At 38.2% G+C, this 23252-nt stretch overlaps 2 protein-coding genes across 16 annotated transcripts in view; one reads left to right on the top strand and one right to left on the bottom strand.

Moving 5' to 3' along the window:
* CDC20B (cell division cycle 20B) overlaps window positions 1–23252 on the top strand; it is a 49789-nt gene that overhangs the window by 3844 nt on the left and 22693 nt on the right. For all 14 annotated transcript variants that reach the window (XM_077897803.1, XM_077897799.1, XM_077897801.1 and 11 more), the window contains 2 exons: window positions 20200–20428; window positions 21395–21525. In XM_077897803.1, the coding sequence (XP_077753929.1) occupies window positions 20200–20428; window positions 21395–21525 (360 nt within the window). The remainder of the gene's footprint in view (window positions 1–20199; window positions 20429–21394; window positions 21526–23252) is intronic.
* GPX8 (glutathione peroxidase 8 (putative)) lies at window positions 5986–11238 on the bottom strand. Of its 2 annotated transcripts, XM_077897809.1 has the most exons (3): window positions 10778–11160; window positions 9967–10228; window positions 5986–6613 (listed from the first exon to the last, which is right to left on the bottom strand). In XM_077897809.1, exons 1-3 carry the CDS (start codon window positions 10979–10981, stop codon window positions 6450–6452), a joined length of 630 nt encoding a protein of 209 aa, XP_077753935.1. In that variant the 5' UTR covers window positions 10982–11160; the 3' UTR covers window positions 5986–6449. The 2 variants fall into 2 exon arrangements, with proteins under 2 accessions (XP_077753935.1, XP_077753936.1); XM_077897810.1 differs by lacking the exon at window positions 9967–10228 and having other exon boundaries at window positions 10778–11238.

The raw sequence follows: 23252 nt of genomic DNA, 5'->3' as shown, positions 1-23252 counted from the left end.
GTAATTCCTCCTAAAGAAGATACTTGTTGAAAGTACAGCCTGGTCTGAAGGTATGAAAATTTAAAAAATATCAATCTCCTAGGATGTCACTAACTGCAGAGTCTAATCATACACCCCCCACCCTCTGTTTCTGTAAGAAATTGAAGATCCCTGACAATGGTAATCATTTGTATATCAAAGGTGCTTTCCGGTTTTTGGCTCAACAGAAAAGGATGAAGCATGGATGTGTCGTGTCAGGTAGCTCTGTTGCGTTTACAAGCTCGCCCCCAAAAGAAATGAAAATGGTGCCATCTTGTGGACAGTCGGAGAAGTGGCATAATCGACCATCATCTGTTGCGTTAGCAATTTATAGTTGACGCAATGTAGTGCTTTTTCTCCTTGAAAGCCTCAGGCCTTTCTGTGGCTTCTCTTGAAATCAGTGTAAAAAAATATATCTAGACGACTTTTGCTTATTTTTCCCACATAAACAGCCCTCATATACTTTAAATCTATCATAATCACCATTCACTTTGCTTCTCTCTGCACGAAATTGTTCTTATTCCTTTAAACTTTATTCATAGACTCTAGTTTCAAGCCTATCAACATTCTCACAGATTTTTCTTAATCTTCTTAGATTTTCCAGCATTTCAGTGGTGACGCAATAAATCAAACACATTAGGGCCCTTTCAGAATACAGTGACTGAGGTTATTTATAGTGAGAGGCAATGAATGACAGTGTTAACTCCTTAGATTCCCTAAATGCTTAAATATTGATCTTTTCCCTCCAAAATAGCAGCAGTTTTGTTTTTTGCCCAGCTTATGTGTTGCCATGACTCCTAAAAGATATTTTGTTGCCTAATACAGCTGGTCTTTTGGTCAGTAAATAGAGATACTTGGAAAAGCTACAGTCAAGTACAACTCTGTTAATTCACTTGTACTACAATACCGTATTTTGATATTTACTTTAGAACAGCTAAGTGCAAGTATTCTGAAAGTTTTCCTTTTTAGGTTTTTGAGGAGATTTAAAAGTGTTGTTTTTATTTTTTATAACCATTTTGGAGGGACAGGTTTGGTTTATGTTTTCTTTTGCGTGACTATTAAGAGTACATTTCTGCCACTGTGTTTCATATGGCAAATGTAGCTTCAGTGACTTCATGGGCCATGAAACGTAGCCGTGACCTGAGTCAGGTAGGCAGTGTATTGTTAGCTGGCTGCTTTGGGTCAATCTGGCAGCCACCACTACCCTGCCACTTGCTTCTGGACAAATTCTTCTCATTAACAGGCTGCACTACTTACCCGTGTGTGATGGGTTGGCAGTGTATTGTTAGCTGGTTGAATATATGAATGGCATCAGCTAACATGCAACTGCTATCTTATTGCATATACAATGAACATCAGTGTATAATTCTGTATTTCGTGTGTGTATGCATGCATGTATGTGTATACTTTTTGCTATGAACCAGGGCACTAGTTACCATAATACTTGTAATTACTATTCAGTTACCCAATAATAATACAACAGACAGCTTCATAAATGGTGAAGAAACCAATACAATTGATTCTTAAAAAAATTCCCAGGTAATATTTTTGGAAGCCCGGGGACACAGTATGAAAGTATTTGTGAAATTATGTATTTATTTTTAGCATAAAATTTAGAACACAATGGCAATTTGTAATGGAAAGCCTAAAATGTTTCCCCAAGTTTTCAACTAAGTATTGAGTATTCTCTCTAGATAATGAGTTCCTTAATATGACATTAGAGCAGGTCTCTATAATCGTGTGTATGTACCAGCTCAAGGGAGATGAGTCAGCCAACTCAAACATTTCCACTTCAAATATCAAGAAAACTGGAAAATTTAGGGTGGGGTGGGGGGTGGGGTTGAATCCTTTGGAGGATTTGCCTCAGTTTTTTCTTCATTTTCTGTGAAGTCAAAGACTCATAAAATATTTGGAGTACAGCTTGAGATTTAGCTTGTGAAGTGGGAAGAATTGGCTGTACAGTATGCTTTTTACTATTTTCTGATTCCTTTGGAGGCTACTTTGGCCCATGCAACAGTGTCAGGTATGTGGTGGGTCCCAGACACACAGTGTCAAACATGTTCTCATGTGGACATTGGCAGCAAATTCATGGAACTGACTTTGGTCAATTAGTTATATTCTAAGTGAGATATGAGAAATATATTACAGTCTACTGTACTGGATTATAAATGATATAAGAATTTTTGTTCTTGGGGCACCTGGGTGGCTCAGTGGTTGAGCATCTGCCTTTGGCTCATGTCGTAATCCTGGGGTCCTGGGATCGAGTTCCGCATCGGGCTCCCCACAGGGAGCCTGCTTCTCCCTCTGTGTCTCTGCCTCTCTCTCATGAATAAATAAAATCTTAAAAAAAAAAGGAATTTTTATTCTTATTTAAGTTCAAACATTTAAACCGTGAGAAATAGTTGCCTATAATTTGATTGTGTATGCATTTTGCTACTTTGACGTCTCATTCTCTTTTTGTTCTTGACCATTATCATTCCATTTTCAGCATTTTTTTTTTGTATTTAAGGATCCCTTCCATGTAAATAATGTTATCTTGTTTTTTCTTAAAAGGTTAAATTTCAACATGTTATTTTTTATGGAAGGTCACTGACCTGTTGATAAAATAAAACCTGCTAAACTTAGAAGGCTTGGCCTTTGTGTTTTAATTTTTTTAAACTAAAGAACAAGACATAAAATGCTAACATTTATACTCAAGGAGCAATACATATTTAAAGTTCTTCTTCTGTTCCATATTACTGAGATGATGAGAAAGGAGAGAAAGAATGGAATGCAATAAAGATAAATTAAGGAGATCAGTGGGTAAGGGAGAATGAATATTTAAATTCAAAAGAAGAATGTTTCCATAGGAGTAAGAGGGAAGGAAAGGGAGGGATCCACACTTGGGATGCCAAACTACTCTTCATTCATCCCTGCTCCTCCCACCCCAAAAGAATGCTTCGGTATGGCCTTGAAAGTTCAGCAAGAGGAAGGAAGAGAAGAGGGGGGGGGAGCAGTGTGGTGTGTTACTTTCTAAGCATGACAGCTATTAGACTGTTACTATTCCATGGGGAAGATGAACTCCAGGTGAGGAATAAACATGGACAAAAGCGTCCCCATATTAGCTACACCCAAAAACATATCATTATTCTTTCAAAGAAACATCACTAATGAACATAATACATTATACACGGACCACTCAAGACTTTTTAGCTTGTGCAAGGTAGTCTTCTGAAACAGTTAATGGATTTAAAATATAGAGAGATAACAGTTTTTGTTTTCCTCCTCCTCTTTCTTTTTTTCTGCAGTATTTTCCTACTTGAGATTACCTGTAGACAATCCAGTTAAAACATTAGATTTTACTGTGATTAGCATACTGTTAGCAACTTTTCATATTTTGTAACTATATGTACTTCCTTCAGCATTTTCATATGACCTAACCAAACAGAATATTTATAATAAAAATAAATACTAATATAGTAAGTTTTTGCTCTACATTTATTTCTTTGGAAATCCTTATGATAACCTAATCAAGTCTGATTTTTAAGAATTTTCGTGTTTTGGGGCCAACTTACAGTGGTTTGTGAGAAATGATTGCTAAATTTTCAGAAATTTGGCATATTGGTTATTAAACCATTGGTAGACAGAGGTTGGCCATGTGGGAGCACTTACACCATGGAAATTGGCAAATGCTGCAAATTGGGACCCCTCTTCCAGAGAAGTAATGGTTATTTATCAGCCACCACTGTGTACATGCTGCATATACTATAATTACTAGGAATTCTATATAGGTATGTGTATACATACTAAGGATACACTATAATTATTAGGTATTTTCAAAAATGAAGTATGACTTTCAGGGTATATTTCAGGCAAATTCATATTTATTCCAATCTCCAACACTATGGCTATATGTGCCATGAGATGAAGATTAGGAGTTAGAATAAAGTACTCCTTTCCACCTCCAAATAAACCAAACATCAAGCCAATGCATTTGATTTTCTTCCTTTGTCATAAGGGCAACTGAATACCTTTTTATGTGATGCAGCTATTTTCTGTAATACTCCTCAATTTAAATAGCAGGCTATTTTCCAGGCTTTTTGATGCTGAGACAGGGAAGATATGCTCAATTCAAGAAAGCTACAATTTTTTCTCTGTACCTGTGTACCTGGCAAAATTCACATAAGACATTGGAGTTACGGGTAGCAAGACTTCAGCAAATGTCTCCATATCCTGTTTTAGCACACAGAGCCTGATTGTTACAGAATCCTGGAGGTACACCTACTTAGCACACTTTCAAATCCCCACATGCCTGCCCTGCATATCCAAAGGCTGAGGGGAGAGAATCAAGCCTTGACTATAGGGGAGACTGTAGGTTGAATAAAGCAACCAGGATGGGAGATATATAACTGAAAACCCACTTTATAGGCCTTGGAGAGAACTAGTGACTTTGGGCAGGATGGACATCTCAACTGCACTCATTAGGACAATCCTAGTGTTCCCCAGTGCAGCTCCATTGCTAAACTGACAGTGGGGTGTCTACATAGCCCGTGTAGGCTGGCATTATACACTTCTGCTCATATCCCTAATGTGAACATATGAAAACACCACAGCAATCCTGTGGCACTTGTTGGAAGTGGGGGTATATGGCAAGGGTGCTCTGAGAACATTTTGTTTAGAGGCTCAGAATTCAAACTGCTTCTATGCTCTTGGGGCAAAATTGTGAAGGACAGATAGGCTTGTGAGTGGCTTCTATTTCCTCAAAAACAATTCAGATTAGTACTGATCCCATTCCTGATGGCTTAAGACGCCTTGTTAGGCATGGTCATTGACCTGTAGAGCTAGAAGGGGCTCTTTGTTCAGTCTGACCTCATTCAATTTATAGATGAGGAAATCTAAAAATAGTCAAGTGACTTGCCCAAAGTCATATGGCTCGTCAGAGGTACAGGCAAGTTTGCTAACACACTAACCTGGCATTCTCGAAATTGTGCTTGTAAATCTTCTTGGCCTCTAATAGAAACTGTACCCTGCTCCCTACCCCCCTCTCCATATCTTGCAAAGTACATTCAGAGCTCGGTTGTTGGACATATACTTTGAAGCAGAAGGTGTTCCAGGAAATATTTTTGGTTTCTCCAAGAACTTTAAACACTCGCACAGAACCGTATACTAAGGTGGCATTACTGATTTCACCATAAAAAGCTAACTTCACTTTCATTAATCAGGTCAGAATTTGGGAGCTAACTCATGGCTATTGAGACTGTACCTTCTTTCTTAGCCAAATTTTATAGGCTATACTGTCTTTTCTATTCTTTTTTTTTCTTTTGCCTCAGTCTTCCTATTCATAAATAGGAATACTATTCATAAACAGATACTCATTCATAAAATGAGTATCTATTTCATGGGGCAATAATTAGCCTTCACCAACTTGGCAGGCTGCTTTGTTAGCCAATATTTATTAGACTGACAAAACCTAAAGGTTATGACTTTGGGTGAAAAAGTATGTTGTGACTCTATCAAAGGGTTCAGTGATCGCTGATGTTTAGGACTAGTGTGATTGCAAGCCTTGCTTGTTTATATTCGGAAATTGATGACTCGGAGTTGATTCTAACTATTTCAGCCATCAGAATGGTGCATCATTGAATTCTTTCTAAAAGGCTGATCCAGTCTGAATACATAAGCAACCAAAATTAATACATAAAAACTTGAATAAAATCATCAAACACTCATAGCCTTTTCCTTACACCTAAGATTTTCACTCAGAAATAAAGACTGTGATTCAACTATTAATATTCTACTTATAAAATTTGAGTTGCTTCTGGAAAATAATAGTGAAGTATTAAAAGTGATGGAGGCTTTTTCAAATATTAGGAAAGTCTCATTTATCAATTTGGGCAGATAAAACATACTATGAACCTGTACTTAAGAAACAATAACAACAACAAAAGAAACAAAATCTGTACATGAAATAGAAATATATAGGAATTTGAATTTCTATTTTACATTTTTCAATGTTTATTTTGTATTTTATTACATAAAAATAGCCATTTACAGTTAGTTACTCCTGAAATTTCAGTCACATACAGTGGCTTGGATTCAAACAGTGGTCTAGTGTGTTGGCATTTCCATCAAGTATAATCCTAGAAAATGTCAAGGTGGACAACAGGAAATTGAAGCACATTGGTGACTCTATATTCTGAATTATTTAGTATGTTCAAATGAAATATTTAATATATTTCATGTTGATTCTTTAGCTACTCTTTATTTTTGCTTTAGGTAACATCTCTGTCCTGGGGACATTCATTACCACTCATTGGCACGGTATCCTAAAAGCAAACAAAACAGCCCATCCTTCAGTGCCACATTTAATTGTCAGAATCTTTGAGATGAGACCATAGCCCCCTACAAACATGTCTATATTCCAATTATTGCATTTGAATGACTCACTGCCATGTTCAAAGGTCGTCTTTCTTTCTTAGGATCATTTGTCTAACCAGAGCTGCTATCTCAGGCCTGATGACTTCAATAGGTTCCTCTGGCCTCCAAGACTTCACAACTTGTCCCTCAGGGTTGACCAGATACTTCCAAAAATTCCACCTTGGTTCCTTCTTTGAAGAATCTAAAATACCAGAATATATTTTCATGAGCATAATTTTACTCTTTGTTAAGATTGTCATTTCTGTTAGTATCTGTGTAAGTGACAACTTTAGAATCATGTTCTAGGAATGTCAAAAACAAAAGGCAAAATTCCCAAACAAAGCAAAACTCAAGCTTTGAGTAACCATACTTCTGTATATTTGGTGACTTCACTGATGATTCTGCTCATCTGGAATCATGAAACAAAGTGGTTTATTTTGGATTTGTCAGTCTAAACAACAAAAAAATTTATCTTGTCACCCAAAACTTTCAGTTTACCAGCATTTTTATTTTTTTATTTATTTTTATTTTTTATTTTTTTTCCTAACATTTTTAAAGATAAAATGATGTTCGAATGGTCTTTGGTAATGTCATGTATGGAACTCTTTTCATATTAAATGCTATTTATGGGTTTTAATATTGTTACATTTTATGTAGACAAAAATGGAGAGGAATTCTATATCATATTCCTTAAGTGTTTATTTTATTTCATTTTTTAAAAAAGATTTTACTTATTTACTCATGAGAGAGAGAGAGAGAGAGACAGAGAGAGGCAGAGACACAGGCAGAGGGAGAAGTAGGCTCCGTGCAGGGAGCCCAATGTGGGACTCAATCCCGGGTCTCCAGGATCAGGCCCTGAGCCTAAGGCAGGTGCTAAACCGCTGAGCTACCTGGGCTGCCGTAAGTGTTTATTTTAATAACGGTTAGCATGCAGGGTTAAATCATATTATTCTGAGAAATGATGCTGTCCTTTTGATATACCTTAGTTTATGTAAGCAATGTAGATGTTTTTTCCACTTATTAATTATCCAGAATTGATGTGCATTATTGACTAACATGCGAAAAAATATAAATAACTGTAGTTAAAATGTATCGTGCGTCTACTAAGTACCTAGTAAAAGAAGTACCTAGGTACTATGTACCTAGAGCTCATTGCTCTAAATGGATCCTTTCATTTAATCTTTCCAGCAACCCCTGTGAGGTGGGGATTATCATTAACCCCATTTTACAGATGAGAAAAATGGAGTCCTAAACTCAAGGCCTCATGGCCAGTGAGTCGTAGAACCAGCACTGATACACAGGCCTTCCTACTCCTATGGAAAAGCAAGCAGATTTTAGGAGGATGATGACAAATTCGTTTTTGTATAGGAAGGGATTCAGGTGTATATGGGACATCCAATCAGAGGAGGCGCTGAATGTGTGGCTTTGGAACTTAGAAGAGAGGGCTCAGTCAGGGAAAAGGGTAGAATAAGAAGGGCCCCAGTGGATTGTGGCAGAGTCTTGAGGATCAGCAGCGTTGAGGATTGATGGAAAGGAGGAACCTGAAAAGAAGAGAAGATGCCAGCGTGGCAGTCACTGGTACCTGTGAGGTTCGTGGGACTTTTGCTCCTGGAGCACAAAGCCAGACACAATGATCTGAGAAGGGCATTGAGACAGGGAAGCAAGATAACACGTGTTAAACTATTCTTTCAGAAATGGTGACTAAGGAGGTAGAAGGAACACACTGCCTGGAGTTTAAGGTGGGGAGGCATACTTTGCTTTGTGCTGGTTTCGAAAAAGAACCGATGACGGAGCATAGATTTAAAATAAAAAATAAAAGTAGCCTGATTACTTATATATGTTTTACTCTGTGTACTGTGCCAAGCATTTGAATTTATTTCATTATTAGAGAAAAATACTTCTGATCAGTGCAAACTTCAGTGACTCAGTATGAGCATCATATTACTACATTAGAGCCTTCTTAAAGTCGTTTTGAAAAACTGCCATTTTCTGTAATGGAAAATATGTCTCTAAAGATAATCCGCGTCAAGGTGGAGCTCTCTCTAGTTGGCCCAACATTTCGGTGGGAATTAGGAAAAGACACCCCATCTAGCCATGCCTTGCTATGTGCCTCCTCATCCGGGTGCCCTCTTTACTGGGACCTGCACATACGTGCAGAGTGGTCCTGTCTGTGACCACATGATCAGTGGTCCATTTTGGCTAGTTTTAGAAGATCTAATTTTTATTTGGCTATGATTACAGAGTCTTTGTCTCTGGAGCTTCATCTAACTTCAATGAGACCTTACATCACTGTTACTTTTTTTTGATTACACAAGGTAGGTGGAGTTTCAGAAGCTTTTTTTTTTTTAGTGATAAGGGGAAGACGGTAGGAACCATTATGCCCACATATTTGGCTGCTATAACTGAAAATGAGTACAAGGACACGTGCTCTGGCTTTTCTTTCCTCGGTGTATCTTGGAAATAAAAGGAAGGAAGACATCACTCTGGTTGCTACTCAGGGCATTATTCATTATATTAATCTTCCCTAGAAATTAAATATAATGTTTTTAAAAGATTCTGATTTCACACTTAAATTTTATAGAACATAATGAGCTGATTTACTGGACTTGATTGCTGGTTGAGGTCACAGTTTTATCAAAACTCAAATTATCTATCATGCAAATAGGACCGAGGATAGCATCTGCATAAGTCAGATGAGAGGACATTACCTGAATGTCCTTTAGAATAGTGTTTGGCACAGTATAAGCAGCATATAAATACTTTACTTTTACTATGAATACACTTAATCCTCCAAACAATCTTAGGAAGTAGGCACTATTGATAGTTTCATTTCACAAATGAGGAAGAAAGCATAGAGGAGTTAAGTGATGTACCTGAAGCCACACAGCAAAAGCAACAGAGCAGGGTTTTGAAGCCACGTAGACTGCGGCTAAAACCTATGCCCTCAGTTGCTATACCTGACTACCTTTATGCTAACCAACCCTGGAAAATCTTTTAACAGATTTCTGTAACTAGCCTAATTTTAGAAACAGCATAATACCTCCCGCCTCCAAAAAAATTCCTTATATTCTGTTTTGACTTTTAGCAAAAACCTGGTGAACTGAGATATTACTTCTCCTTGAAGATAGTATCTCCAAGTAAGGCAACATAAAATTAACCCCAAAGATGTGTCTAACCAATAAGCCCAACAATATCCATGAGACATAGGTAGCATTAATAACGAGGAGGGACATTTCCCCGAGTGCTATTTTGTAAAGATATTTTGTGAAGATGGCCATGACCATACTTCAAGAAAATTCTTCAGGAAAATGATCATAAGGAATAAAATACATTGGAGTAGACTTATTTTGCCATTCATAAAGCTAAAACATTACTTCAGGGAAGCACAACTTTCTAAAGAATTACAAAGGATGAGATTCTGGCTCTGATAGTTTTATCAAACTTTCCCACTAAAACATCTCAAATGAAATAGAAAAATATGGTCCTCGGTTATTTGCTTTAAAAATGAAAAGCAATTAAAAAACATTAAATCGGCGAGGCAAGGGGGATATTTACCAACAAGAAATCTAAATGCAGGGTCCGCTTCAGATCCTAGGATCTTAATCTTGTGGAAGATGGGGAATGTCGCTCCGTAGTTATTTCTTGCAAAAGACACCACTTCCTTGCTTGGGCGGGGCTCCGATTCCCCGAACTGATTGCATGGGAAGGCCAGGACGCTGAAGTGGAATGGTCCAAACTCCTTGTGCAGTTCCTGCAGTGCTAAGTAATTTCTGTCTGTGAGTTGGCAGTCACTGGCCACGTTTACAACTAGTGTAACCTCCCGGAAAAAGAAAAAAATCCAACCGGAAAGTGAAGCAAATAAAAGATTAAAAAAAAAATTCTGCAAGTGGTTAAGATCCTAAATCATTTTGAAGCAGATGGTTATTTTGTATTTTTAGACCTATTCAATTTTATTGAAAATCAGAACGTGGATGCATGAGTTAAGACTCTGAAAGATCACTACCATCAAATAAGCATCAGGCACAACAGTTTACTTTTAAATAAAAGCTAGTAAGAACATAGATAAGAGAGCTTTTTAATGGTGCTAGATTATGGAATTAGTATTTTTTAATGTCTCCATATTCACATTACTAAATATAAGAGTTTCCTAAACAACTTAAAGTATTAATTCAGCATGGCCCTGAACACAGAGTTTATCAAATAGAAGTAGATACTCTGAGAACTCTGATGGCTACAGTGATACAGTAATAATATTTCTTTGAAGACTAAATTATAACTTACGACCCTTTAACAATGAAAAGTTGATTCCATTAAAATACACAGAGAACATGAACAATAGAAAAGAAAATCAGAAGATGCAACTTACTTTGCCTTTAAACTTTTCCAGAGAAACCGTTCTTCCTTTTGCATCTTTCACTTCAAAGGTATAAAAGCTGTTGATTTTAGGTTTTAGGAATTTTAGTTGTAGAAGAAATAGCATTACTGTGCATAGAACCATAGACAGTAAAACTGCAAATACCTTTGCTTTCGACCCTGAACATCTTAAAGGGTAAGCTGTAAGAGGCTCCATTTTGGATGATTCTAGAGAGAAGTCTCAGCAGGCTGGAATTCAAGGAGGAGCTGAAACATGAAACCGGCTCAGTTTAACGGAAAACCAGGAAGGACAGACTAGCTCCTTCCACTGCTCAGGAATAGATGGGGAACGGAGTGAAACTCCTGGATAAAATAAAGAGGGCTAAGGAATTTCAATGTATTTATGATGGCTCATTGCAATCTTTCTAGAATAATCCGGATAGCTCTTTTAAAGAGCTCTGTTAAAGAGCTCTTTTGATAGCTCTTTAACATTCTTCTGATGAAATATTTCACCAGAAGATGGTGCCCTTGTAGGGTGCGAGCTGTGGATTAAGTGATCCCAGTAACTGGTTAAATGTAGGGCAGTGGGTAAATGCCAGTCCAGAATAGTTCAGAGTGTAGATTGAATGCAGCCTATTAATATGAATGTATTGCCCGAAGGAATTTAATGGTATATGTATGCATTAAACTTGCTACATGAGTTCTAGGAATTTACAGTGGAAAGGGCAGAGAAATACGTGAAGGAAGGGGCTGCTTACTCTGACTTCATCTAATTAAGGCAATGCCAGGTAAATATGGTAAAAATAAAAAGATTAAACACGATGAAGGCCTTAATGAGCCCTCTTCTATCATAAACCAAACTATAGTCCAGTGTTTTTCAAATTTTTGATCATGACCCCCAGTAAGAGATGCACCTTACAATTTAACTCACTACACAGACATACGTAACTGAGAAGTTTCATGAAACAATACTTCCCCTTTGAATTTTGATATACTTATGGCAGTTTTAAAATGCCCTGGTTCTGACTCCTCACAATGATTTCACAGTTCACCAGTGCGCTGCAACCTGTAGATGGAAAAAATAGTGAATTCTATAATAAATAAGGAATTTAACATTTTAAAAAAATATTTTATTTATTCATGAGAGACACAGAGAGATAGGCAGAGACATAGGCAGAGGGAGAAGCAGGTTCCATGCAGGAGCCGGATGTGGGACTCGATTCCAGGACCACAGGACCACGCCCTGAGCCGAAGGCAGTTGCTCAACTGCTGAGCCACCCAGGCGTCCCAAGAATGTAGCAATTAAATTAGACAATTCTACCAAGAAGGCAAAAACAAACAAGGAAACCCCCCAAACCCACCTGTACTTAGGTTTGTCATCTAGTTGCTTCATTTTTTATTTTTATTTTTCCCAGGGCTGTTGCCTCTTACAGGAGGCCTTACTTTCCTGTTGAAGATTTCAGGGGTAGGAATGGACAGGAAATTGAGAGCTGTATGTTCTGACATCCACGGTTCCTTCGGTCACCTTAGACTCTTCCCTAAGACAAGTTTCAAATTAAGGTGCTTCGTTCTACTTGGGCCTGACTCTTGATGCGATGGTGTTTACAGAAAATGCTAGGAACAAGTTCATGGAATGACCTGAAGAACCGTGGGAATGGCCTTTCCTATCCCGATTAGGTCTTTGGAGCTTTAGAGGATGTGCTCAGGAGGCTGACAGCTCTGCTTCTGGGCCCTGCTTCTGTGATGTGTGCTTATGGGTGTAGTTGAGCCAAACCTTCATCTTAGACATGTACAGACACTGGTAAACCGTGTTATTCCCACTCTTGGAGCCTGATAAGAATGGATACAATAAGGGCACCTGGGTGGCTTAGTGGTTGAGCATCTGCCTTTGGCTCAGGGAGTGATCCTGGGGTCCCGGGATCCAGTCCCACATTGGGTTCCCCACAGGGAGCCTGTTTAACCCTTTGCCTATGTCTCTGCCTCTCTCTCTTTCTCTCTGTGTCTCCATGAATCAAAAATCTTTTAATAAAAGAATGGATACAATAGAAAAGTATTCTCCTATAAACATAATTTCTAGTATAAAACAAAAATGTTTAAAATGATACAAAACACATATCACCTCTTAACTATGATAGTATTACTGGGGTGCTCTCTGGCTGAGTTACTGGAAAAGCCAAACTTTATATGACACCCTGACCTAAATTCTCTGGCTCTGCTGCTCCAAGTGCGGTCCTAGGGCTTGAAGCCCTGCCATCGCCTGGGGCTTGTTAGAGATGCAGCGGTTCAAGCCCCGTCTCAGACTTCCTGAATCAGAATCTGCATTTTTACAAGATCATCTCATGACTCAAGTGTGCCTGTAAGTTTGAGAAACTTTAGGCCTCAGTCTTTTTTTTTTTTTTTTTTTTTGGTTTTCAGAGTAAACAGGTTTTCTGGTTTCTGTTTGTCTTCCATAGTAGACATGTTTCATGACTTTATGTCTACTCCAGGTACTTTGACTAGCTCCTCAGGCTGTTGTTCAAGGAAATGGCTCAGGAACTTGAGTTCTAACAATTAAAAAAAAAGAAGTTAGTTCATAGAACACCTGCTGTAATTTGAATTGTGTGAACTCATCCCATTATAACGGGGCTTTGAGGGAGAGGGCAGAGGGTTGCCTCTGGGAGAATGCTGATTGACCACACCCCAGGCAGGGCCCCATAGGGTGATATTACTTTGATAAAATCATATAATACTTTCTACTTCATTGCTTTGTAAATACAGAAACTCCCATCAGGTGATCCAGAGCTTGGTCTTTGAGAATGCCAAAATTATAGAGTATAAGTTTACAAGAGATTCTGTACAAGCCTGCATGCCAGTTATTAACCAGAAATAAAACATTTGTGCAGACTTGATGTTGCATGTTGGTTTGTCCAGCAAATTCACACTATAAGGAAACTACTTTGAAAGCTTAAATAAAGTTTCTTGTCAGGGCTGAAATCAGTTTGTTAATTTTATGTTTCTTAAAGTTTAAACGCATTATATATGCTTTTTTTTGAAGGTGGTTGACACCTTTATTGCTTTGGAGTTGGGGGTACAGGTGCTCAGGAACTGTTGGTGGGGTGGTCTGCTTCCTCCTCACCACCCCAGGCTTTTGGTTGCGCAGGATGGCCCTGGCTCTGTGAATGGCAGCCATGCGCAGAGCTGGGCAGTTCTTGTTCTTGCGGATCATGTGTCTGATGCTGCTGAGGGTGGTCCTGGGCTTCTTGTTGATGGTGGTCTGCATGTAGGAGGGGACGGGTTTTTGCTGGCTAATCTCCACTTCATGATCACCACTATATCCCTGCCCTGGGCTGCTGGCTCCATGCCCACAGTCTTGTGGTAAATCAGCCAGTTGTAGCAGGAGTCGAGAGCCTTCAGGTTATTGCGCGGGGTGCTGCATGTCTGCTTGTTTCTCTTGATCAGGAAGCTGGAGCAGTTCTGCATGAGCATCCATACAGATGGGCAGAGATGGCCGCAGCTCCTCTGACTACTGCAGCTGGAGATGTAAAGATATATACTTGTATATATGTGTGTGTGTGTGTGTGTGTGTATGCTTTTAAACCTTAAGTGCTTTTTATATATGAATATTTAAGCATATATATACTTTTTATATATGAAGCATATATATAATATATGAACATATATCTGTATAGGCCCATTAACTAGATATTCAAGAGAACAGTTTGGGTAACTCCCAGCCCAGGTGTTACTAAACATTGATAGATAGATTCTGGCCTTTAGGCATTTCTTTTTTCTTCATTTGTCAGTCTTTCTCTGTATATATTTTGATGTCATCATTTATTAGTTTTCCGGAAATCTGTTGTCATTGTTTCCATGTTCTTTCTATACTAAAACTGTTCTCGATTTATAAATATATCAACATTGCAAATTTCTCTGCATAGGAGATAGTATGCTAGAAAAATCAAGAGGAGTCTTTCAGGAGATCAAGGAGGGCTTGAGAATAAAGGACGGGAAGAGAATAATGAGGTGGAAGGTCAAGGGAACATACAGTGGCAAGAATGGGATAAAGCAGTTGACTCAGTGAATCAAGCATCTTGGACACTGCAGAGGATACAAAAAAAGTGTCAGTGATGGAGCCAGTGTCAGACAAGTTTGAAATCAGTTTTGGAGACAAGGAAACAAACATGAATAGGGGAACAGATATGAGGCAGCAAATCACCGACTGCTAAATAAAAGACTTATGTTTGTAGAGAGCTTTATATTGTACACAATTATTTATAACATATATATATATATAAATATATATGGATATAAGCATACACACATATTAAAAAGAACAATGTGTAGTATAAATCTCTCTATAGGTAGAATGCAGTAATGCTTTCAAACAGGAAGAAGTTAATAACATCACAGAACAAGTAAGTAGAACAAGCAAGAAGAGAGTTTAGGACTTTCAACTTTACAACCCAAATTATTTCAACTACATTCAACAGTTTCTCTGTAATAGACACCATGTGTTTACTCAGAAGAAAACATGGCAGGTGAGATTACTGTAGTACTCTGTTGAAGGGGTTTCATTCATCAGGAGACATTTAGTTTTTCAAGAAATCACTGAATGGGTCGGAAGAGGAGAGGGAGTGGAGAACAGCAGCAAAATAGCTTGGCCAAATGTATTGAAGTTATCTGGGAGGGTCACAGAGTCCACAGAGTAACAAGTGAAGATGTGAGGTGATAGCATTATCTTAAGGAAGGCAGCTTTGGGACAGGTGCTCAAGATGCTCTGTGGCCCCCCAGTGGCAGGCACTGGCAATGGAGAACTAAGTAAACTATCTGAAAATTATCTCTAAGTTCTTGCTTGTGTGGTATTGCCCACCAGGATGAGGAGACATTGGAGGTTCAGAAATAAGAAGATGGACATTTTAGGGGCACCTGCATGACTCAACTCAGGCAGTTAAGTGTCTGATACTTGATTTCGGCTCAGGTGTGATCTCAGGGTCCTGAGATGGAGCCCTGCATGGGATCTGTGCTGGGTGCGGAACTTGCTTAAGATTCTCTCTCTGCCCCTCCCTGTTCCCTCTCTAAAAATAATAAATAAAAAAAGGGAAACAAGCCAAGTTCTTAGAGTATTGAGTCATTCATCCTTTTCCCCTTTATCTTACTTTGTCTATTTTTTCTTATCTTCCTCTTTCTCTTTATTAATACCTACTTCAGGGATGCGTGGTTGGCTCAGTGGTTAAGTGTCTGCCTTTGGCTCAGGGTGTGATCCTGGGTTGCCAGGATCGAGTCCCACATCGGCTCCCTTCATGGAACCTGCTTCTCTCTCTGCCTATGTCTCTGCCTCTCTCTCTGTGTCCCTCATGAATAAATATAAATAAATAAAATCTTTAAAAAAATCTACTTGAGTTGTTTAAAACTATGTGACAGGCATGTCCTCAGCAAGAGATAGGTCCTGGAATAAAAGTTTAAAAACACTGAAGATGAAATATCACAATCTACTGCAGTGATCCCTAACCTAGAGTCATTTGCATACAATCTCTGTGATTTTTGCCATGTGTCCTGTTAGTTACTTCACATTTTTGGTTCAGATTGATTCATTTATTTTACTCAAAACATTTTTTTTAGAAGGGAAGATTTCTTTCTTTCTTTTTTTTTAATATTAGGGAGGGAGAGACAGAGAGGGCTAGGGAAGGGCAGAAGGAGAGGGACAGAGAGAATTGTGGAGCCCGACATGGCACTCGATCTCATGACCCTGAGACCATGACCTGAGCCAAAAACCAGAGTTGGATACTCAACCGACTGAGCCACCCAGGTGCCCCTATAAGAGATTTTATATCAACATTGGAAACCCTATAAAATTTAAAAATGCACACTAAAACACACAACTATTAAAAAAAATGTCCATCTGTGTCATTATGGACCGTATGTCCCTACGGGAGAGACTGATAGAACTGTACTTCACATTCAAACCATTGTAGGAAATTATGCTCTAACTCTTTGGAAGTTCTTTGTGCCGAGTAAAAATTTGCCTTCTCCCCTTTATCAGTCCCGGTCTTGTCAAAAAGAGCAATACAAAGTAAATTTTTCTTTGTTTCACAAATTGCCTTCCTTTAAATGTTTCAAGATGGTTCCTATGGGTCTTCTTGCCTCAAGACTAAAATACCCCTGATACCCCCACTCCATTCATGTGCTGCTCCATTGCTGTGTTCCCTGATCTTGCTTCACTGCAGTCCCTTTCCTCTAAATGAACTCAGGTTTAGAATCCTGGCTTGCTCATCATCTTCTTAGGGAATGTGTCCAAGCCTGGACACAGTTCTCCAGATGGGGCCTGACCAGTGCAGAGACAATTAGGTTTCCCAGCTCTTGTTTGACAGTTTTTCCCTTAATGAGGCCTAAAATTGTATTGCTTTTTTAAAAAAGTCATCTTATTATGCTATTGATTCATATTCTGGTGGTGAGGGTCTAATACTGCCAGTCCTTTTTACTGCATATCAGCTCTTTCTCATGTGCAATGAAAAATAATCATTATTGCATTAGGATTCTCTAGAGGAACAAAACCAATAGAATATATTTAAGTATATATATATGAGGTTCACAAGGCTATAGAGGCTGAAAAGTCCCACAGTCTGTCACCTGTAACCCGGAGAACCAGGAAAGCCAGTGGTAAAATTCAATCTGAGTCCAAAGTCCTGAGACCTGGGGAGCAGCTGGTATAAATCAAGAAGTACAAAGGTCTGAGAAACCAGGAGGTCCAATGTCTGAGGGCAGGAAAAAAATGGACATCCTAGAGAGAAGAGAGAAAATTTGCTCTTCTTTTGCCTTTTTGTGCCATTTGGGACCTCCAATGGGTTGGTTGATGCCCACCCACAATGATGAGAGTGGATCTCTTTACTCAGTCTACTGAGTCAAATGTTAGTCTCCACTAGAAACACCTTCACAGCCCTATGCAGAAAAAGTGTTTCACCAGCTCTCTAGGCATTCTTTAGTCCAGGGAAGCTGATGGATAAAATTAACCATCACAGTTATTAAGCTACCAGACTGCCCAACCTGCCTTGGAATAGGGAGGAAAGGAATGTCAGAGACACTTTCCTGACGTGATGGCTGATCCCAGCTGTGAAGGTGGGCTGGAACTTACCCTGGCAGAGAATTGTAGAAGAGGGTCCAGGTGGGGAGATAGTATGGAGGATGTGACAGGAGATGAGCCAGAGAAACATGCACCTGCCAAGACAATGTAAGACAATTGATGGGAAATCTCTTCATCATTTTTCGAGACTGATATATCATTTATGAATAAATAATTATATTTTGTATAATGTGTGTATATATACATACACAAACATATATCTTCCAGTTTGCTTGTCCACTTCTTTGCTGTTGGACATTTGGGTTATTTCTACCTTTTGGCTATTGTGAATAGTGCTACCATGAATAGCCATGTACCTGCGTTTGAGTTTGAGTACCTGTTTTCATTTCCCTTAGGTCTATACCTAGCAGTGAAATTGCTCAATCATACAATAATTCTAGGTTTAATTTTCTGAGGAATTGCTGTTTCCTACAGTAGTTCCTCTTTATGTCCCCATAAGCAATGTACAAAGGTTCTAATCTCTTCACATTCTAGCTAACATTTGCTATCTATCTATCTATCTATCTATCTATCTACTCTCTGATTAAAGACAGCCCAGTGCGTGTGAAGTGGTACTTCATTGTGGTTTGGATTTGCATTTCCCTAATGTATGTCCTAATTTCTTTTTTCTTTCTTTCTTTCTTCTTTCTTTCTTTCTTTCTTTCTTTCTTTCTTTCTTTCTTTCTTCTTTCTTTCTTTCTTTCTTCTTTCCTCTCTCTCTCTCTTTCTCTTTCTTTCTTTCTTTCTTTCTTTCTTTCTTTCTTTCTTTCTTTCTTTCTTTCTTTCTTTCTAATGGCTGCAGAGTACTCCCTTTTAAGGATGTCACATAGTCTACTTAGTCGATTCTCCGCTGGTAAACATTGAGACGTTCCCATCTTTTTCCCTCTATAAACATATAGACTGCAGTAACACCTCCATGTTCTCTCCTGCGAGTGTGGACTGTGGAGTCAAACATGAGATTAGGGTATAGCATCTCCACTTACTCATTGTGTGGTCTTAAGCAATTCACTTAACCTCTAAACCTCAGTTTCTTCATTGGTAAGTGGGAATGAATAACAGACCTGCTTCACAGGTGTTTCTGAAGATTAAATATGAATGTATGTAGACCTTTTAACATATGGGTTCATATTGTGGTAAGCACTCAACAGATTTTGGTTTTGTTCATCTTTACTCATATTTTTTATTTCTTCCTTAAATTCTTAGAATTGACATTACTGGGTCAGTAGAGGTTATACACGTATTTGAAGGCTTTTGACACACATTGCTAAATTGTCCTTTCTAAATATTAACGTATGCTCTACCAGCAATGTATGCCAGTGTTTGTTTCTGGCAAACAAACAATCTTGGGGCTTGTCATAAAAAAATCATTGCTAGCATTTGGTTATTGTTTTAGATAAGCATTTCTTTGATTACTAGTGAGGTTGAATATTTGGGGGCATTTATACATCTCTTTTGTGAATTGTCTTTTTAGGTCTTATACCCTATTTTTTTTTCTATTTGGCTTGTACATTTTTTTTCTTTTTTTTTTTTAATTTTTATTTATTTATGATAGTCACAGAGAGAGAGAGAGGCAGAGACATAGGCAGAGGGAGAAGCAGGCTCCATGCACCGGGAGCCTGATGTGGGATTCGATCCCGGGTCTCCAGGATCGCGCCCTGGGCCAAAGGCAGGCGCCAAACCGCTGCGCCACCCAGGGATCCCGTACATTTTTTTTCTATTTGGCTTGTGTTCTAAGAGTCTTTTACATAAGATATTAACCTAACATTCCTAACATTTTATTAAAAATATGATATATTTCCAATTTGTCATTCGCATTTCAGTTTCACTTAGATACATGGCCTGATTCACCATTTTAGGATCTGTAAATACCAAACTCCTAGGGTTTCTTGGAGGGGATGAGATGAATGTTGAACAACTTGAGCCTCAGTTATCTCAATTTTGAAATGAAAAGTTTGGACTAGAAAATTGCTGTTTACTTCCAGATTTGCAATTTTGTGATTTTATATAAACATTTTGTATGTTTAATATATAGCGTTATTTCAACTTCATATTTTATATTGATAAGTAATTGTAATAACAACCATAAACATAATTACTCCATAAACTGCTTTTATATGTCTTGAGACCCTTGAACAGAGAGGCTTTAAGTGTATACACACACACATACACAAACACACATTTATATTTGTATAAAATAACGTTCAGATCACAAAAATTAAAAATCTGATATATAATTTGTTTTATACAGGATGAGTTGTTTATAATTCTCCTTTAAGGAATACTTACTTTTGCATCACTGAGGCCACTATAAATTACAACTTTTTTTTCTTGTTAAATAGATATTTGATGAAATGAAGATTACATATTCTAGCTTCAAGAGCAATTTTGTGAAGAGGCTGTCGGCGGAGGTTCCCGTTGCCAGTAGCCCAATTGCCACCAGATGGCGGCAAAACCAAGCTCGGGATCCGGCGGCCTGCTCCTTTGGGGAAGAGTTTTCAACCACTTACCTCCCAGAAGCATCTGGATCCGTGCTGGAGAAAACACCCGAGAAAGAGACTTTGGTTCTAGGTGAGGTAATAGAAATTCCACAGACTATTTAAAAAATGTTAATGAAATATAAATTCCTGAGAGAATCTTTGTGTCGTAGAACTATCCAGTATCACATTAATCAAGGGCTTTCCTTTTTTTCTTACTTTGAATAAGAAATTTCCAAGGTAGTGGCAGAGGCAGGATATGAAACAGAAACAAAAGACAGTATTGTATTTCAGGTGCATTTGTGAGATTTGCATTTGTGTATGATTCCTTTTGTAAAGATTATAAATATATATAAAAGATTTTTCAGTGGTCCCTTGGGCCCTCTGATGAACACGTGATATGAACAAATACGTAGTTTTAGAGGATGACTTGACAGGGTTTTCTGGTAGCAAAAGTCTGGTAAAGGGCTTTCTCAATCTTGAGAAGAGGACAGATATGAATAATAATGATGCAAATAATATTGATTCTGTTATTACTTTAATTTAGAAAGGATTTCACTGATGTGATCTCAAAGTATCTTTACAACATCTTTCTATAAAAGGGAGAGGGAGAGGCAAAGTAATTGGCTCATGATTATAGAGTGGATACCGATGATTATGAAAGCAAGCATCCCACAGTGATTTCCTGGCAGGATGATCATACCGTGAGCAAATCAGACATCTTTGCTTTATCATCTTAAACTAAGGAACTGTTTGTATCTATTCTTCAAATGTGCAAATGTGTTCTTTCCATGCAGAGATTAAGTATTTCTGCTGATGCTGCAGTGAGAGTCAGGTCTTCGATCTTGGCATTTGCTACAGAGGCCACTGAGGCAATGCTTACTTACGACCATGGCCTTCTGGATAAGGCTGGCTCTCCCTCTTTTACTCACCTCTGTCAAATTTTGGAGAGATGACGGCCTGTGTCTTCACATTCTATTGTGAAAGGTGCAATGGGTTGACCACTAACCAAACTGATTATCTTGTTTTGAAAAACAAAAGCTAAATATTTTTCTTGCAGGGTCCTACCAAGAACCACTGAAAACCCCCATCAAAGGAAGTTTTGAAACAAATAACTCTGCCCTCCGTTTTTGCAAGGCACCTCATGCATTGGACAGAGGCTGGAATGAAAACATTGCCTCAAAAGGCCAGGTAGGTAAAGAAAGAAAACTGAAGATCTCATATCCTGAGAAGCTCCAGACAAATAAATCCCAAATGTGAGAAAGGAGCTGGCTTAGCTGCTCTTACAAATCAGTAAGAAAATGAGTGAGTGAAGGACATGAATAGGGGCACTTTGTAAAAGAAATATAATATCTAACAAATATACAAATCTAGTTAGTATCAATCAAAAAAAGTGAAAATGAGACAATCAAAAAGGTAAACATTAAGATGACATGGTGCTATACAGAGAAAACCCTAAAAGACTCCATCAAAAGACAACTAGAACTGATAATAAGTCAATTAAGTAAAGCTGCAGGATACAAAGTGAGTATATAGAAATCTGCATTTCTTTTGAAATCTGCTGCATTTCTATCTAATAATAATTAAGCAGCAGAAAGAGAAATTAAGAACACAATCCTATTTACAGTTGCACCCAAAACAGTAAGAAACCCAGGAATAAACTTAATTAAGGAGGTTAAAGACCTGTACTCTGAAAACTATAACACACTGTTGAAAGAAATTAAAGATGACACAAACATGGGGCAGCCCCAGTGGCTCAGTAATTTAGCACTGCCTTTGGCCCAGGGTGTGATCCTGGAGACCTGGGATAGAGTCCCATGTCGGGCTCCCTGCATGGAGCCTGCTTCTCCCTCTACTTGTATCTCTGCCTCTCACTCTCTCCCTCTGTGTCTCACATTAATAAATAAATAAAATCTTTTTTAAAAAAGATGACACACACAAAAAGATATTCCATGTTCATGGATTGGAAGAACAAATCTTGTCAAAATGTCTATACTACCCAAAGCAATTTCCAGATTTAATACAATCTCTATCAAAAGCCCAACAGCATTTTTCACAGAACTAGAACAGTCTTAAAATTTGTGTGAAACCACAAAAGACTGAATATAAACTTGAAAAAGAAGAACAAAACTGGAGGTATCAAAATCCCTACAAATCTGTAGAAATCAGAATAATAGGGTACTGGCACAGACATATACACATAGATCAATGGAACAGAATAGAGTCCAGAAAGAACCCCATGGTCATATGGTCAATTAGTCTTCGACAATGGAGGCAAGAATATGCAATGGGAAAAAGAAGGCCTTTTCAACAAACTATGTTGGGAAAACTGGACGGCTACGTCTAAAAGAATGAAACTGGACCACTTTTTTACACCATACACAAAATAACCTCAAAATGGATTAAAGACCTAAATGTGATTTCTGAAACCATAAAATTCCTAGAAGAAAACATAGGCAATAATCTCTTTGACATCAGCTGTAGAAACATTTTTAAAGATATGTTTCCTCTGTCAAGGGAAACAAAAGGAAAATCAAATTATTGGGGCTACACCAAAATAAACACCTTTTGCACAGTGAAGGAAACCATCAACAAGACCAAAAGGCAAAAAAACCAAAACAACAACAACAACAAAACAAAACACCAAAAGGCAGCCTATCAAATGGGAAAAGATATTTGCAAAATATATATCTGATAAGGGATTGGTATCCAAAATTCATAAAGAACTGATGTGACTCAACACCAAAACCCAAGTAATCTGATTAAATGGGTAGAAGACATGAACAGAAATTTTTCCAAAGGAGCCTTACAGCTGGCCAATAGATATATGAAAGCATCCTCAACATCACTTAACATCAGGAAATGCAAATGAAAACCACAGTGAGATATCACTCCAGCTTGTCAGGACAGCTAAAATC

Source organism: Canis aureus, chromosome 5, assembly GCF_053574225.1.
Source record: "Canis aureus isolate CA01 chromosome 5, VMU_Caureus_v.1.0, whole genome shotgun sequence".
Lineage (NCBI taxonomy): Eukaryota > Metazoa > Chordata > Mammalia > Carnivora > Canidae > Canis > Canis aureus.
Note: the sequence above shows the minus strand (reverse complement) of the source record. Positions and strands in the feature narration are given on the sequence as shown.